The sequence below is a fragment of the Theobroma cacao genome, chromosome 1 (genome assembly GCF_053813885.1).
Source record: "Theobroma cacao isolate CCN51 chromosome 1, ASM5381388v1, whole genome shotgun sequence".
In the NCBI taxonomy this organism is placed as follows: Eukaryota; Viridiplantae; Streptophyta; class Magnoliopsida; order Malvales; family Malvaceae; genus Theobroma; species Theobroma cacao.
Window position 1 is genome coordinate 39,571,978 of NC_142639.1, and position 17,024 is coordinate 39,589,001.

The following is a 17,024-nucleotide window of genomic DNA, read 5'->3' on the forward strand; positions in this document are numbered from 1 at the left end:
GTAAGCGTCAACGTCTTCTCTTCAATGTCGCTTCTGTTTCGCTTTTATAGTAAGATCTTTATTATTCTAACTCTAGGAATGCTTGCTTGAAGATATCAAGAACCATTTCCAAATTACATGTATATCAGTATATATATGTTTCATGATACTAACTCTTATGATGTTTCATTAGAGTTTGAAATATCACCTTATACTTTATATGTGGAATTCACATTATTAAATGAAAAAATTTTAAGTAGCTAGTATGAATCCGAAGGTCAAATTATCTTGGAAATGATCAGGCAACGCACTGGCTTAGGCAGGGGCTGTGTGCTTTTTTTCCTAGTTCTAGAAGGCATATACCCTTTGGTTTTCCTCCATACCAACCCTAAAATTGTACAGAAATTAAATGAAATCAACAAAACATAGATTGGTAATTTGGTATAAACATTAAATATAAAAATGGGATTAATCAGGAAACACTAATTACAGTGAAAAGAAACATAAAACAAGATGAAAAGTTAATTTATGATATTAACATTGATTTTTGTCCATTAACGCATCCGACATTTTACGTGCAAATAAAAATGAGAAAAGGAAAAGGAAAATATAGAATATGTATATATGCCAAGAACAGAAAGGCTTCTTGATTCGTTCCTGAACCTGTTAATACATCTATATAAGCTGATTAATGAAGTTAGAACCTAGAAAGGAATTGCATTTGCTTGAGAAGAGGAGTTAGGGTTTCCATTAGCTTTTCACAAGGATGGTTGTGAATTCCTTCGTATGTCGTCACGACGATGCTGGTGTCCTTGGAGAGCCTCTGGACCTGTTTCTTCACGTTGCATGTGTGATGCGTGCACCGATAATAGCTCCTTAATCAATTTACAAAAAAGAAAGAGAATCATTAATTTTAAATAAATTTCCTAACATATATAGCATAATTAATGCTGAAAAAGAGCATATATATAAGAAATTATCACAGCTTTGTAATTAAAACATATGATTTTCTTGTATAATTAAAAGGATGAACATAGTACTATGTGTATGTAATTGCATTCATGGGTTTGGGGCTGAATTGGCCATTCAGAATTTTTTTTTTTTTTTTTTTTTTTGAAGAAGGCTATTTCAGAAGCTTAATTCCAAATTAAGGTTTTGGGTATATCATTCTCAAAACCTAAATTAATGCTAGTACTATAACTAGTAGCAAAAAGAAAACACAAATATATATCTTGTTCTTTATATGTATATCCTAAACTTAATTATCCTCGGTTAGGCTTTATGTCTTATGATTACGACTTCCTATATAAAGAAGGTTCAATAAATCAGCAAAATGATTGATAGGGAACAATAGATGAGTTGATACAATGTATTATTTTATAGAAAGTGAAGTTAATTATACTGAAACAAGTCTTCTTGCCTACCGATATTAAGGCTAAAGACTTGTATCAGCACTTTTCAAAAAACAAAAAAAAAAGGTTATCCTTGGTTAGGTTTTTCAACCCATTTTTTGCTTCACGTAAAATTGAATGTTAAGAAGATAATCAAAGGAATTCTTTACTTATACTGCCTATGTTACAATAACTTATAACTAAGCTAGGTTATCATATTAATAGGAGGATAATTAGGTTTAACGACAATTAATAAGGGGTAAGGACTAAGGAGTATCTATGTTATCCACGAAATACTAATAATTACAATTTTCTTATTGCATAGTTAACTAAAAGAAATGATGAACTTTATTTTGGGTTCATACAAACAAAACATATGCTAATATTGTAGTTACATGGCTTGAGGGAATTGAATTAATAATGATTGCTTATTCTATGCAAATTTACATTAAAAATTAAGCATCAAAAGTTAAGAATATCGAGCTATAAATAAACATGCCATGCAACGTATATAAGAGAAACAACATTGATTTTCTATTGATGGTTAGCAAACCTTGGATAATTGCTGTTCTTCACAGCTTTCTGCCCATACTTTCTCCACCTGTAGCCATCGTCCAAAATATCATCAGCACTCCTGGTTTGGAACGCAAACCTAGGCCGGCTTGCCTTTTTGATCCTACTACCTTTCCTCTTATCCTTGTTGCCTTTCTCATCTTGATCAGCTCCATTTTCAGCCATCAAAGAAACAGCACTTTCAATCATTGGCTTGTTCTCACCGAGCACACCTTGACCAGAGAGGAGGCTAACCCAATCAATATCGGGGAGAATTTGAGTTTCTAAAGGAGGGTGCAGCGAGGAGGAGGAGGAGGAGGATGGAAGAGAGGGTGCAGCAAAGAGGAAAGGAGAGTTAAAGGGTACTGACAATAAGGGCTGCGGAGGCGGTGGGACTGGAGCTTGGTTACTTTCTTGGCCATCCATGGTCTGAAGGTTAATTAATCTAAGGGCTCCACGGAGAGAATATGGAGAGAGGAACTGAGAATGATTGAGAAACAAAGTTTAAAAAGGAAGAAGAAAGTTGTGGAAGGTGGAAGAGGTTGGACTGCCCCCACAAGAGATCCAGAGAGGGAGTTCGATGGAGTTTGAGAGGAGACTAGGTCTTCATTCCCTTCTCTTGCACCCTTGGTGAAAGCCAACAACATCTCACCTACTTCTGTTCAACTGCCCCTCAAGCAAAGGGAGACGTGACCAACATGCATCGTTATCACCAAAGCATGCATATGCCATATGAGTTACATTAATTTCCTTTTTCTCTTTCCATGCTAGCTTAAAAGATCATTTCCTTAGGACACATGTTTAAAGTGCTACAAAGGTATGTTTGTTCTAAATTGTACAGTTTACCAACCAATACTGCAAGAAAACTAGAGTTCTTTTTCTTTTACAATTGAAAGTTTACAAGGTGATTACATCCCCGGAGTTTCGTTTTTCTCTAGCACAACAGTTCATTGCACCTTCTTCATCTTAAGGGTACCATAACAAGGTCATTTGTAAATAGAGAAGCGAATAGTTCTTCTAAAAAGAATTTGGGCAGTCGTTGACATGTCAAAACAGGCGTAAAGCCCCTCGCTTGCCCTCCACTTTGAAGAAACCATGGCTTTTGCTCAATCTCTTGAGATTCTATTTCTTATCCTTGGGCAATGATTGTGTTGGGGCAACAGGTGGCTAAGATTCCTTTATAGGCACCAAAAAAAAAGAGAAACCGAAAAAGAAAAAAGTATTATTCAGCCTAGGCCATTAAGTGGGCTTTTTGAGAGCTTAACTCAACGAGTTTGATTAGGCCCAAGTTCCCGATTATATTGAAGTCAGTCCACGTGCCCGTTACTAAAAGGGAGTCCTGATTAGGTCACCCGCCAGGCTTCCTAGATTGCTCGCCAAAGTACCATTTTCTCTATGCGCTAGTTAAAGGACCGATAAAGGATCTAGTCATCTACATAACTACATTTACCCACTATCCTGGAAGGTAGAGAAACAATTGTTCAGCCAATCATCGCAACATAAAAACCCTTTGTTACTTGGGTAGGTTATCACGAGAAATCTATGAAAAACACAAAGCGTAGACAACAAGGGCATACAGATATGATGCAACCATTATTGCAGCAGAAAAAAAGGGGGAAAATAATAAAAGCGAAGTTATTACAGAACAACAAATTTCATGCATCAACAGTCCCCAACGAAAGAAATTCAAATATTGCACTATTTGAAACCATCCTGAACCAATGAGCTTCGTTATTTTTCCCAATTGATTTCATGTCCAGACGTTCTACTGTCTTATATCAGCTTGGACTTTCTGATGTAGACTGCCAAAGATTCATTCTCTACGGTAAAATTACAATCAAACCACAAAATTGGTTATAACAAAGGTTGTATGGAGCAATTTGCCATCAGCTGATGATCATCTTCTTAAAAAATTCAGCTTGTTCAGGAAAAAACTCCAACAGCTCATCCTTGGTCACCCAGACAAAATCCTCGCACTTCCCAATATTAAACTTGTTGGTGTCAATCACTTGAGACTTGAAGAAGAATCTCTGACAGAAGGAAAAACATAAATTAGGAAATAACATATGCTAGAACTAGAAGGAACTCCCATTGAAATGCATGTGTGTCATCAATATGAGATAGGCATTGATTAGAAGGGCTAGCAAGTATTACATGAATATGTTAACTGTTTCAGTCAAAATACCTTATAAGGTTCAGGTACATTCTCTGTCTGCTGTATAGCCATGTGCCCCATTGGAGCATTTCCAACAAAGTAAGTATTAGAAAGATCTCCGATCACAGATTTTAAGGCAGACTCCGCACACTGCAAATATTTGGTATTTAAATGGGAATAACAAAGCAAAAAGAAGAAGGGAATAAGTAGAAAAAACAACAATTACCTTGCGCAATGTCTCCTCTGAATCATAAACTTTTTCTGGAAAATGCCAGACAGGCTTCCCACTAGGAGCTCCATGAGAGTTCCCACATAGAAGAAGATACAGTCTTCTATCAAGTGCTCGCTGCAATGACCTTAATAAATACAAAGTTCAAAATTTTCATGATCAGAATATTGTATTAATAATAGTTCAAATGTACCAATTTCATTCTCAATTCCCCACAAGGCCACAACCCCCAACAGGAGGCAGTTTTAATAGTTACATAGGTAAACTCTTTCTCAAGTATGATGTTTATTGTTCCTCTTAATAACTATTATATACAAATAGGGAGCCAGATCATCACACAGAAGAGAACAAAAGTTTGAGAACTAATTCCAGAACATTTCTTTCTAGAAGGTAATAATTGTTTATAAAACATATATCAAACAAAGAATGATCTGTAGGGAGCGGAGTTCCAACCAACAAAATAAAATCTACCACTTACTTTCTGTCATTTGTTTTGTCAGCTTCAGTGATCCTTGGAGCTGGAACGTAGTCAATTTGGTAGTCACCTTTTCCTCTGGTTATACAAATTTTTCACTTCATTAGCTGAGAACCAAAACCATCTATGTTGCACTTTGCACTTTTTCTGCATGTGCAAATTTTGCAGTTGTATGCATGCATAGCTTCCGGGTGCAAAGAGAGGAAGAAAGAGCATAACACATATAACCAGATGAATAAAGACATTCATCATGGATGTGCAAATTTTGCAGTTCTGTGCACAAAAATAGACATCTTGTATCAAACTTGAGCCCATTCTTATACTCAGATTGGAAAAACTAGGTCTAAAATACTCCACATCGTCTTCCCTGACACTTCTTCAGAGAACTCAGAACTCTAAATCACATGTGACATGCAGTTCATTTTGATAAATCAATTGCTTTCATGTTTTTTTATCTACTTCTTTATGATTTGGATGTAAGAAAAAGTTTATGCAGGTGCACCAAATCAAGAACTATTATTGAGTAACTGCTTAAATATGGATTAAAAAAACATAAACCTACAAGGAAGCACCCCTGCTATAATATGTAATGCAGCTGATGTAAATTCCATACGAATATAAGCGCAAATAAAACTTACCTAGATTTAGACATGTCCAAAAATTCATCAGGATATTTGCGTCTATACTGCTGTTTCCATCGGAAGCTGCATAAAACAAAACCAATTACATACTAAATTCCAAGCCTTTTACCTTTTTCATTAAAATCCCATTTAGTAGCTGAAAAATTGAACATAAAGAATAACAATTTCGAGTAATAAGCTATAGATTATGCTGTCTTGAGAAAAAACTTCAACTTTTTCTTTTTACTCTAATCATCATTGTTTAAAATTAGTGCCTCCCTTACAGCGATGAGCTAATCAATACGACTTCTAAGAAATGGAAATCTAGATATGCTGCTAGAATGAACTTTCCCACTTTTTCTCGACAGCCAAACAAAGAGCAGAGGACTAAAAACACTTACGAGAACTCCTGAAATGCATAAACCACAGGATCAATTTTGGGGATAACGACTGGTAATCTCTCGAACAGTACGGACGCCACGACTTTCCCGGAGCTCGTGGAGAACCCACGCGCTCCCGCGAGTGGTTGAACCAGCGCCGTTAACGATCTCCGCATTCTTGATCTAGAAAGTAAAAAAGAAAACGCATTTCAGAGAGATATGGGAAAAAAGAAGAATAGACCGTATGCATAGATATATACACGTACGTAGTCGAAGAGGGAGTTGAAATACTGGAGATGAGGAAAAACCCTCCCTAAACCCTAAAAATGAAATTGCAGAGCCATGATGAGGAAGAAGAAATGAGTGGCGCACCTGTTACCGGCTATAGCGGTAAGAGAGTTGAAGTTGGAGGCTCTTTTTTTTTTTTTTTGTTTTTTCTTTCCTTAAAACCTTATTGTCTATTTGGCCGAATTAACCAGGTCTCTCAGTTTTCTCTCATATTCTTTTTTTTTGCCTTTAAATTTTTTTTCTTTTGCAAGCAAGTCCCATTTTGGGGATATACAATTTTGTAACCTCACGTAGGAAAGCCTCAGCTAAAAACTGATAAATAGCTTCCAATTCAATGATTAACTTCACTCTGGCTGTCGGCCTTGAGATAGTTGCTCAGCAAAGTAATACCCTTACACAACTCCAATTCAGTAGTCTCCAAGAAATTGAAGGCATTCACTTTGTTTCTACAAACTAAATTTAAACTTGAGACAGAACTCAAAAATTACATCCAAAGAGAGGGTTATTGCTAATATGAGACAGGAACTAAACAGTCAATATAAAGATGCAGTTACAAGCTCAATGCTGAAACAAGTTGGTTGCTCATAATATACACAGGCCTCATTTTTTTGAATTCTTCAGGGGAATTCTTCGGGTGTCGGAGGAGTTCCCGATAGCTGTTTTTTGATTGGCAGAAAAATTATCTCTACAAAGAAATCAGAACAAAGGCTTCTTCCCATTTAGCATCCCCATCAAGTGATCAAAAACTTGTCCACCTCCGTCACGGAGCCCAGAATGCATGTATTCATTAGTTATCCACAACCTAATTCCTGCTATCTGAGAAGCTGTTTCCATGACCAGCTTGATGTTAACGTACATATCCTCATAATATACGGCAGCTGCTACAGGTACCTGCTAGCATTTGAGAAAATTAGTAAAGCACTAGACCTTGATTTCAAAGGAAGTTTTTAGAAAGGAAACTGTGGATGTTATTATCTTCACACCTTGTTATTTTTCAATGCAGCGATATCATACAGTGGAGGCCAATCTTCCTTCTCAGCCAATAAATGAGCAGCATCTTTGAAAGGCCTCAAAGCATTAACTTCATCAAACATCCAGGGGAATATCATCTGCAAGAAATTTAAAATCATATGCATCAACTAGCAGGCTAACATCATGAATTCATGATAAAAACCATGGTAAAGACATGATACAATGAACTTGACACAACAAATTGATTTGTAGGCCACAAACTATACTAAATTTCCGAAGAAACTCTCTCTCTCTCTCTCTCTCTCTCTCTCTCTCTCTCTCCTGAAAAGCACCAAGTCCTAAAGTCCACATTACAGACAAGAAAATGCACCTTCAAGTTCTTCAAAATGTAAGGGGATGCCATGTCTGTTGTGCAATTTTAACTTATCCATTAACTTAGAAAAAATTCGTTTTTTTGGCATTATATACAAAAAAGAAAGACTTGCACCATTTTTAACTTAATAGCTAGTTGGCTTACTAACCCTGGCCAGCCAATATGTCAGGGCTAGTCTCTAAAACTAAGATTGCTGCCAATGTGCCAGCCAGGTTTAAATTGGTGAACGATTTAAATGAAGATGCCAATGGTACAAGCAGTGATCATTGCCTCACAGGATAGGGATGTCAGGAAAATGAGGGAGTTGAAGTATGCAACGAAGTCTCACTCTGTCATGAAATGGGATGAAGATGATAACAAGCTATTTAATATCTCCCATTGTTCGATCCACTTTCTCTGAGAAGTTGCTGGATTTTTAACTTACAGGAGGCCAAATTGCAGACGTAAGCAGGTTTTCACAGAAATACAGAGTTTGAGCTCACTTTACCTGTTTCAGTTATTGATCTTTACTACAAACCTAACACCTTTTACTTGGCCAATATTTCTCAAACAGACTAAAATATTTGGATGTAAATTTGTTGTTGTAGTCATCCATAAAGCACAATATTGTTACCTCCCCTGTTAAAAGCACAGGGCGACCTTCTCTTGCAGCCCTGATTGCATCAAATTTGCTGTCATGATCAGCCCTTACTCTGTGAGCAGACCACCGTGATGAAGCACCCTTTATAACACAATGTAATTAAGAAATGATCAAGTTCAAAAAATATGATAACTTATACAAGCATTAGCTTGTCTGAATACATGTGCATTTGCTATTTAATCAGAGCCTAATGGCTTGCTTGGAATTAGCTAGGTGAAGCTTGTTTAACCAGAAATTACATATATTATTAAATTATTTTCCTTCTTTTAGAGGTACTGTTCAACTTTACAAACTATTCATCAACAATATACCAGAAAAGCAACAGTCTAGAAAACTGGGAATTACCTGGCAGTATATTGACTCATGGAGAATAGCATAAAGTGGGTTTGTATCAAAAGCCAACCAGCTCTCGTACTGCATGCAGAAAATGACTTAAGATTGATCCATTGGATAGAACCTCAATTCATGATCAATAAGAAAACAGCGATTTTTTCTTACAGCATTCAAAAAGTATGAACTAATCCGTTTTGGTGCTCCTGGAACTAACATAGGATCCCATACCCTCTCAAACCTATAGTTGTTTTTGAAAGATCAAAACTAAAATAAGATACAGCTGAATAACATCAAATCATAAGTTGTAAAGGATGGAACTAGAAAGTGGATAATTCTGATGTCTTACAGATAGTGCAAGCGTTCAAAACCAGCACTGGATCCTAAACCAGATAGACCAAGAAATTGCAGCCCCCTTGGGGTTAAGATTCCCCCAGAAGGAAGAAGCACCTGCACAACAAGGAAATTTAAAAACGATTAAGATAGTTTAGCTTTAGGTAGAACAACAAGATCAAATGAAGACAACCCTCACCCCGCCTCCTTCAGATTCTGCCAAATAGGTAATAACATCTCGAACTATTTCTACATCCTGGGGAAACCTCTTGTAGTATTTTTCATTCTGACGAATAACCTGTCCAAAGCAAGCACTATATATAGCATCTGCAGTACATCCATCCCCCATTGGAGGTATCCCTCCTGTTAAAAGCACTTGTTTCAATCCTTGTGGTGCAAAACTCAGATAAGTAACCCCACAAAAACCACCATAACTCTACACAAACAAGAAAACAAGGGGTAAGACAATGGCATGGTGATCAGCACAAGCACAATAATCAACAATAGAGCATTAACTGTAATACCTGACCCAACACTGTCCAAGGCCTGGCGTCAGGAACAAGATGAACACGGATGAATTCAGCATCATTGACAATACTGTCAGCTCGAAAATGTTTCAAGTAATCAGCCAGACTTTGGGCAGACTTCATTTGCTGCATAGATGATGGAGTCAAAGGGGTTGATAAACCTGTTCCTCTCTGCAATAAAGGATAAAGAAAACAAATCAAGGACACAAAGCAAAAAACAGGCACTGAAGTTTCAATATAAAAATTTTCAAAGAAACCATGCCTGATCCATCAGTATAACACGAAATTCTTCGCATGCTTTAAGTATCCATCCGCTGCCTTCAGTTGGTCGAGGGCACTCAAAACCAGGCCCACCTTGCAGGTATAAAAGGTATGGCATTAGCTGCTCTTCTTTCCCAGCTGAAATCCAATTCAGCATTAGCTAGTTCCTATCAGCTAGTTTGACTTTCGCACTCTCAACATTCATTTTTCGAAACCCAAACGAAAATGAAAGAGATATTAATCAAACAGTGGTTTATTCTAAAAAAAAAAAAGGTACGGTTATATTAAAGTTGATTGATTTAATCTCCTAAGGAAGAAGCAACATTACCAGCAACGACTTCGCGAGCGAAAATGGAGATTTTAGAAGAAGCTTCACGATCTTTATAATCGAGAGGGACCATAAATCGGTGGTCGCGGAGTCGGAGGTCCGGGACAGAATACCAGTTCCCGGCGACGTGTTCCGGCGATGAATAGCCGGTGCAGTCTGATTTGGCCCCGGCCATGGTGGTGAGTGCACGGAATGAGGTCCGACGAGGACGGAAGCTTAGAAGCTTGGTGGATGGGATTGGTGAAAGAGTCGCAGAGAGAGTAGATAACGAAGAGGAAAAGCTGAAGAAGAGAGGCTTTATCAAGGAAGGTGGCGCGTGTGTGGCCAACATATTCGATACAGTGAAGTCTGCGATGCGTAGAACTTTTAACTGATAAGGAACGACACGTGGATTTGAGTTTGACAGCGTTGGGTTGGAGAGTAGATGTGTTTGGGGTTTGACCTGAGTCGTTGGATTCTGAGACCTGTTGAAGATCTTTTCGGATTTTAACGTTGAACGCAAGCTCAAACGTTAACGGAGGAGCGTGCATTAGACGCGCGGAATAATCGTACAAGATTTTTTTTTCTGTACTTTAGTTATCATTAATGTCACAGAGGTAAACATATCATAAATGAATTCATGCGGTGATTTAAACATTAACTTATGAAATCTCATTTTTCTCAAAAGAGATGTAAAATTCCAAGTCAAACTCAATTTAACAAACAAAAACAATAGTCTACTAGTGTTATATCTAGTAGTAATTAAAATTTTAATCTAATAATAAATATATTTATTTATTTAAAATATTTAATTGAATAAAAAAATATATACACTTCAGAATTTATACTACTATTTAAAAGGAAGAACAAGTGTAGATATCTTCTTATAACTAATTGAGTTCAAATCAGAAAAGAAAAAGGGTAAGACTGGTGGTGGTTGGGAGAGGAGCTGAAGGAGCGTGGGGATTAAGTAAACAAAGAGGTCACAGGCGGTTGGAAATCAACTTCGCATTCCAAGTGGGTGCAGGTGGCGCAGACATGAAACACCCCTACCTTGTTTTGACTCACGAATATCGTCACTATACTTCCTCTATCTTCAAAATAAAATGAATAAATAATTCTAACTCTGCTTTCACCCCCGGAAAACATTGAACACTTCCCTCTCTCTCTCTCTCTCCCTCAAGGATGGCGTTTTTAACCAAGCTGTCCAAGGCTTCTTCATTCGGCAGAGCCTGCCTAACTCGCTGCATGAGCAACATCCCGGAGAACACCGTCTATGGCGGCCCAAAGCCTCAAACCGCCAACCAGAGGGTCACCCTTAACCAGTTGAAGCAAAAATATAGAAAGGGTGAGCCCATCACCGTTGTCACAGCCTATGACTACCCATCGGCGGTCCACCTCGACACCGCTGGCATCGATATCTGCCTCGTTGGAGACTCTGCTTCCATGGTCGTTCACGGCCATGACACCACTCTGCCTATCTCACTCGACGAGATGCTCGTTCATTGCCGGGCTGTTGCTCGTGGTGCCAAGCGGCCGCTTCTCGTAGGTGATTTGCCTTTTGGGACCTATGAGACCAACACCAGTCAGGTACCCCCATGAACAAACGTTTTTCTTTTTGTTTAGTGATTATTAATTCTTTTTGCCCACATTGTATTATTTGGAATTGATAAAGTAGCATTTTTCGTTTTTTAAGCTTATACTTTTAGAATAAATTCTGCTTCTTTTATGTTATGGAAACGTGATGAAGCAAACGGTATTGTTAGAAATTGGCTTTGGGGGGAGTGTAAGATGGTTGGTGGTGTTTGATGTTATTGCAGTTTGGATTATGAACAGGCAGTTGATACGGCGGTTAGGGTCTTAAAGGAAGGAGGGATGGATGCGATCAAATTGGAAGGAGGGTCCCCTTCGAGAATCACTGCGGCAAAAGCCATTGTTGAAGCTGGAATCGCGGTTATAGGACATGTCGGACTTACTCCTCAGGCAATTAGTGTACTTGGGGGATTCAGGCCACAAGGCAAAAATGTTTCCAGTGCCGTCAAGGTATCTTTCTTAATCTTTTTCTGTTACCTTTGATTCGAATATATGCATATGTTAGTTTTCTGAGCATGTTGATTTTGGTTGGTTTATGCAGGTTGTGGAGACTGCAATGGCTTTGCAGGAAGCTGGATGCTTCTCTGTTGTTTTGGAATGTGTGCCAGCACCTGTGGCTGCTGCAGCCACATCTGCTCTTCAAATTCCCACAATTGGCATTGGAGCTGGACCCTTTTGCAGCGGACAGGTTAGTTTTGGACTACTATTGTTACTTCTGGGCTCCGTAAAATTTATGTGCCCGCATTGCCGTAATTACATAACTGCTTTTGGAATAGAATTCTTTGTTGTGCATCATAAAAATATGTTTCCTTTTGATATCATAATGACTTGTAGAATTGTTAGTCTTTATTAGGATTTGCAGTTCTTGGTAAATATTGAAATCATAAGTTTACAAACTCCTTGTATCCGTTTCTGCCTTGAGAACTGCCTATCAAATTGAGTATGATAAAGAGGTGAATTGTAGTTCTATGAAGCTTAGAGCATATGGGAGGTCGCCATTATCTATAAATTTCGTTAGATAAGCAGAATTTAGGGGTTGCACTTCAGTAACTAGTTTTATTGCATAATTGTGGTCTCTTCTTTATATCAAGAGAAACAGAAGAGAACATGTTACTGATATCAGCATATCCACTTAGGGCTGGTGACATATAAGTATAACCAAGCTATTTGGCTGATGCTATCATAGAGAAAAGCTTAGTTTGATGCTATGGCATATCAATTGTATTTCTTATATACGAGTCTTTAGCTGAAATTGGACCATGAAAACAGAGTTTTACTCATAATGGGAGTTCTACTTTTACTGTGTCAGCCAACATGTTTGGCTGGCTCTGTCATGGATATAGGTTAAATTTTATGCAATATCAGGCATCCAGCAGCAGAAAATCTTCTCTCCTGAGTATTGTAGAGAAAAACTTAGGCTTGATGCAAAAGCTCACTACTGTTGCTTCCTGTACATAGCTTTCTCGCTTCTTTACAAGTTTTTTTAAGTTTTATTGAAACTATCATACTACTCTTTTGTGGTAGTATATTAATATTGTTTTTAGTTTATCTTGATCATTTGTTGACTTTAACTGGAGTGCTGTGTATTCACACCATATGGCGTTATCATATTTGCTTTGAAGAGACTGACAAGCTACATTTTTGTGTCATAATGTTGTATGATCATGTTCCAGACCTTTTGATCTTCTTCTATTTACCTCACAAAGAAAGAAATGGTTGGCATTTTTGTTGCACGTATGAATACTTGCAGTTTATTTTAATCCCACTGTTGATGCAGGTGTTAGTATACCATGATCTACTCGGAATGCTGCAACACCCACATCATGCAAAGGTTAAGCACACAATTGCCACTCTGTCTGGCAAATTCTTTTTTCCTTATCAGAAGTGTTCTCAATAAGGGATGTTTTTACCTTCTGCAGGTTACTCCAAAGTTCTGTAAGCAGTATGCTCGCGTAGGAGATGTCATCAATAAAGCTCTTTTGGAGTACAAGGAAGAAGTAACAAATGGTTCATTCCCCAGTCCTTCCCACAGCCCATACAAAATGAATGCTGATGATGTGAATGGTTTCTTTAAGGAGTTAGAGAAATTGGGTTTAGACAAGGCAGCATCTGCAGCAACTGAAGCAGCTGAGAAAATGGATACAGCACACAATGCCCAGACGCCAAGAAGCCCCAAAGAGACTAAATAGGCTCGAGTTTCTGCAGCTTTGCCTTAAATCAAATTTATTTAGGAACAAAATAATGCCATTCTTTTCGGCCTATATATATATTTTTTTTTTTGAAGCTCTTAGTACTGCTCAACTGTTCGAATGAAATAATTATTGAGCTGAATTTGCAGATTTGCCCATTTTTTTTCATGGTTGAGTAATGGCTTTTGTATGAACTTAAGTGATCTTGGAGCTATAATCAGATTGCAATTCTTATTTGAATTATAATGGAAAACCTGAAAGTAGCATCCAGGACTGGAGATAAGAGATTTATAGGCCTAATAAAGCTTCATTCATATGTTGGCAAATGACTATGGTCTCCAGAGAAGGCTCAACAAATGCAGTTCATAAATTAAAACCATTGGAATTAGTGTGGAAAACATTTCGGCAACACATCCAACAATGATATCTTCAGCAAATTTAGGGGTCATAACTTCTCAAGGCAAAGTTGTGATCTGTACCATCTAAATTTATCATTTAACCTGTTTAAGCCCAACAGACCCTTGGTAGAAGCCCATCCAGCTGTAAACTTGGCCCAACCAACCTTGAACAGGAGGAGAGAACAAAATAAACAAAGATCTACATTTTCTGTCAAACATTCGAAGTTCCGAACATCAACACAGACAAACCAACGCTCCTTCGCTTCACCTTCCCGCAATGAATACAACAGTTGCAGCGTCAAAGCGCTCAAAACTCCTCCTCTTCCGCTTGCTTAAACCCCCACCGACGTCCTACCTCCTCCATCGTCACCTCTGCACCGAACCTAACCCCGAACCACTTCCAGCGCCACCGCAAGACGAGGAATCAAAAATCATCCAAGCAGTTCAACTCCTCCTCGAAACCCCACACGAAGAATGGTCCTCTTCTCAACCCTTGCAGTCTCTTCTCTTCTCTTCTCCTCCTCTGTCTCCTCGCTTTCTCCTCCAAATTACTCGCCGCCTCCCCTCCTCTAGTGAAGCCCTCAATTTCTTCAAACACCTCCAACAAAACTCTCCATCTCAAGACGCCCAATTCCTCTCTTACCCATTCCAAGCCGTTCTTGAACAAGCCGGTCGAGAACCCGATTCGGCAACCAGGTTGTCTCAACTGTATCAAGATTCGAAACAATGGGAAATTCCTCTAACTGTCAACGCCGCCGTGCTTCTTATTCGATACTTCGGGAGACTCGAAATGGTGGACGAATCTCTTCTTATTTTTAACGAACTCGACCCTACTCTTAAAAACACGCACGTTCGCAATGTTTTGATCGACGTTTCGTTGAGGGATGGGCGTGTTGATTACGCGCTCAATGTGCTCGATGAAATGCTTCAACCGTTGTCCGAGGTTCCGCCGAATGATGTTACTGGGGATATTGTTTTTTACGGGTTGGTGAAGAGAGAGAGGAAAGGAAGGAAATTAAGTGAGGAAGAGATCATTAAGTTGGTTCTAAAATTTGGGGAACATAGTGTTTTTCCGAGGACAATTTGGCTCACCCAATTGATTACGAGGTTATGTAGGAGTGGGAAAATTAATCAAGCTTGGAACGTGTTGCAGGAGCTGCTGAGATTGCGTGCGCCTCTTGAAGCTGCTCCTTTCAATGCAGTTTTGACGGGGTTAGGGAGGAGTGGAGATGTCGAAAGAATGAATATGCTTTTGGTTGAGATGAAGGAGAGTGATATTCAGCCTAATGGTGTAACTTTTGGGATTCTTATAAATCAGTTATGTAAGTCACGAAGAGTTGATGAGGCGATGGAGGTGTTAAACAGAATGGGTGAAGGAACCGGGAGTGATGATGTTTCAGTTGAAGCTGATATTATTACTTATAATACTTTAATCGATGGACTTTGTAAAGTAGGGAGGCAAGAAGAAGGGTTGCGTTTGATGGAACGGATGAGGTGCACTAAGGGTTTGGCACCTAATACAGTTACTTATAATTGCTTGATTGATGGGTTTTGTAAAGTTGGAGAGATTGAGAGGGGGAAGGAGTTGTATGATCGGATGAAAGAAGAGGGAGTTTCACCTAATGTTATCACTCTTAACACATTGGTGGATGGTATGTGCAGACATGGGAGAACCAGTAGTGCACTTGAGTTTTTCAATGATATGCAAGGGAAAGGGCTAAAGGGCAATGCGGTTACCTATACTACTCTAATTAGTGCTTTCTGTAATGTTAACAACATAGATAAGGCGGTTGATTTGTTTGATCAATTGTTGAGAAGTGGATGCTCTGCAGATGCTATTGTTTACTATAGCTTGATTTCTGGTTTGTGCCAAGCTGGAAGGATGGATGATGCCAGCAATGTTTTGTCAAAGTTGAAAGAAGCTGGGTTCTGCCCTGACGTTGCTTGCTACAATGTTCTTATTAGTGGGTTTTGCAAGAAGAACAAGATAGATAAAGCTTATGAAATCCTCAAGGAAATGGAGGAAGCAGGAATGAAGGTTGATAACGTTACATATAACACTTTGATTGCTTATTTCAGCAAAATTGGGGAATTTGGAGTTGCTCATAGGGTGATGAAAAAGATGATTGGGGAAGGTCTTGTGCCTACTGTTGCCACATATGGAGCTCTTATACATGCATACTGCTTAAATGGAAATATTAAGGAAGCTATGAAGCTTTTTAAGAACATGAGTTCCATATCAACCATTCCACCGAACACCATAATATACAACATTCTTATAGATTCTCTGTGCAAGAATGATGAAGTCCAACTCGCTCTCTCTATGATGGATGATATGCAAGCAAAGGGGGTGAAGCCTAATACCACCACATACAATGCAATTCTTAAAGGCCTCAAAGAGAAGAATTGGTTGGGAGATGCCTTTAGATTGATGGACAGTATGGTTGAGCATGCTTGCAATCCTGACTATATAACCATGGAGATTCTCACAGAATGGCTTTCTGCTGTTGGTGAATCAGAAAAGTTAAAAAGCTTCGTACAAGGATACAAGGTTTCTACCCCTGCGGCATAGAATGGCTGCAAGGGGAGGATTGTGTTCTTGGATTGTTTTTGTGGCTTACTGTGATGAGTTGGCCATAGTCGGGGGAGGAGAGATCAGAAAATTGCCCCATTTTGGCTGCCTACAGAGATTTGTTCACGCTATAATGGCAGCAAATATCTTTCACTGATTCGTGGCAGAATCCATCAATTCTGTAACAACCATACAGGGAGACTCACATACTCCCACCGTATGTCGCCTGTGCAGTTCTTAATTTTGCATCCTGCCGTGTACCATTGAAAGTTTTGAGAACATAGATTTTTTAATAATTCATTTAGAACTAGCTCATCGGAATTTCACCTATCAAACTATTTGCTGCACTGAGTAGTTCACTAGTGAGACTTAGAATTACGGTTTACGTTAAAGAGAAGCTGGATCAGATGCGACTAGGAAGCCAGACTTCAAACACACAATCCTGAGTTTGGCATCTCAC

At 38.6% G+C, this 17,024-nt stretch overlaps 5 protein-coding genes across 6 annotated transcripts; 2 read left to right on the forward strand and 3 right to left on the reverse strand.

The window, feature by feature from the left end:
* Positions 1 to 491: 491 nt before the first annotated feature.
* On the reverse strand, positions 492 to 2,465 carry WRKY43 (WRKY DNA-binding protein 43). The gene is made up of 2 exons (XM_018120766.2): positions 1,924 to 2,465; positions 492 to 854 (listed from the first exon to the last, which is right to left on the reverse strand). Exons 1-2 carry the CDS (start codon positions 2,346 to 2,348, stop codon positions 677 to 679), a joined length of 603 nt encoding a protein of 200 aa, XP_017976255.2. The 5' UTR covers positions 2,349 to 2,465; the 3' UTR covers positions 492 to 676.
* A 1,050-nt stretch (positions 2,466 to 3,515) lies between these two features.
* DECOY (decoy) lies at positions 3,516 to 6,275 on the reverse strand. 2 transcript variants are annotated; one of them, XM_018123477.2, is made up of 7 exons: positions 6,154 to 6,275; positions 5,803 to 5,964; positions 5,420 to 5,485; positions 4,785 to 4,859; positions 4,304 to 4,433; positions 4,108 to 4,227; positions 3,516 to 3,952 (listed from the first exon to the last, which is right to left on the reverse strand). In XM_018123477.2, exons 2-7 carry the CDS (start codon positions 5,955 to 5,957, stop codon positions 3,809 to 3,811), a joined length of 690 nt encoding a protein of 229 aa, XP_017978966.2. In that variant the 5' UTR covers positions 5,958 to 5,964; positions 6,154 to 6,275; the 3' UTR covers positions 3,516 to 3,808. The 2 variants fall into 2 exon arrangements, with proteins under 2 accessions (XP_017978966.2, XP_007051698.3); XM_007051636.3 differs by having other exon boundaries at positions 6,048 to 6,204.
* A 124-nt stretch (positions 6,276 to 6,399) lies between these two features.
* LOC18614071 (alpha/beta-Hydrolases superfamily protein) lies at positions 6,400 to 10,276 on the reverse strand. The gene is made up of 10 exons (XM_007051638.3): positions 9,834 to 10,276; positions 9,507 to 9,643; positions 9,242 to 9,415; positions 8,917 to 9,153; positions 8,734 to 8,834; positions 8,553 to 8,625; positions 8,400 to 8,468; positions 8,028 to 8,135; positions 7,053 to 7,178; positions 6,400 to 6,960 (listed from the first exon to the last, which is right to left on the reverse strand). Exons 1-10 carry the CDS (start codon positions 10,162 to 10,164, stop codon positions 6,766 to 6,768), a joined length of 1,551 nt encoding a protein of 516 aa, XP_007051700.3. The 5' UTR covers positions 10,165 to 10,276; the 3' UTR covers positions 6,400 to 6,765.
* A 453-nt stretch (positions 10,277 to 10,729) lies between these two features.
* LOC18614072 (3-methyl-2-oxobutanoate hydroxymethyltransferase 1, mitochondrial) lies at positions 10,730 to 13,847 on the forward strand. Its single transcript, XM_088804722.1, has 5 exons — positions 10,730 to 11,402; positions 11,649 to 11,855; positions 11,947 to 12,093; positions 13,183 to 13,236; positions 13,325 to 13,847. The coding sequence occupies exons 1-5, from the start codon at positions 10,998 to 11,000 to the stop codon at positions 13,592 to 13,594; spliced, it is 1,083 nt and encodes a 360-aa protein (XP_088660848.1). The 5' UTR covers positions 10,730 to 10,997; the 3' UTR covers positions 13,595 to 13,847.
* Positions 13,848 to 14,200: 353 nt separating this feature from the next.
* LOC18614073 (Pentatricopeptide repeat (PPR) superfamily protein) lies at positions 14,201 to 16,899 on the forward strand. The gene has a single exon (XM_007051642.3). It carries the CDS (start codon positions 14,270 to 14,272, stop codon positions 16,562 to 16,564), a length of 2,295 nt encoding a protein of 764 aa, XP_007051704.3. The 5' UTR covers positions 14,201 to 14,269; the 3' UTR covers positions 16,565 to 16,899.
* Positions 16,900 to 17,024: the final 125 nt, after the last annotated feature.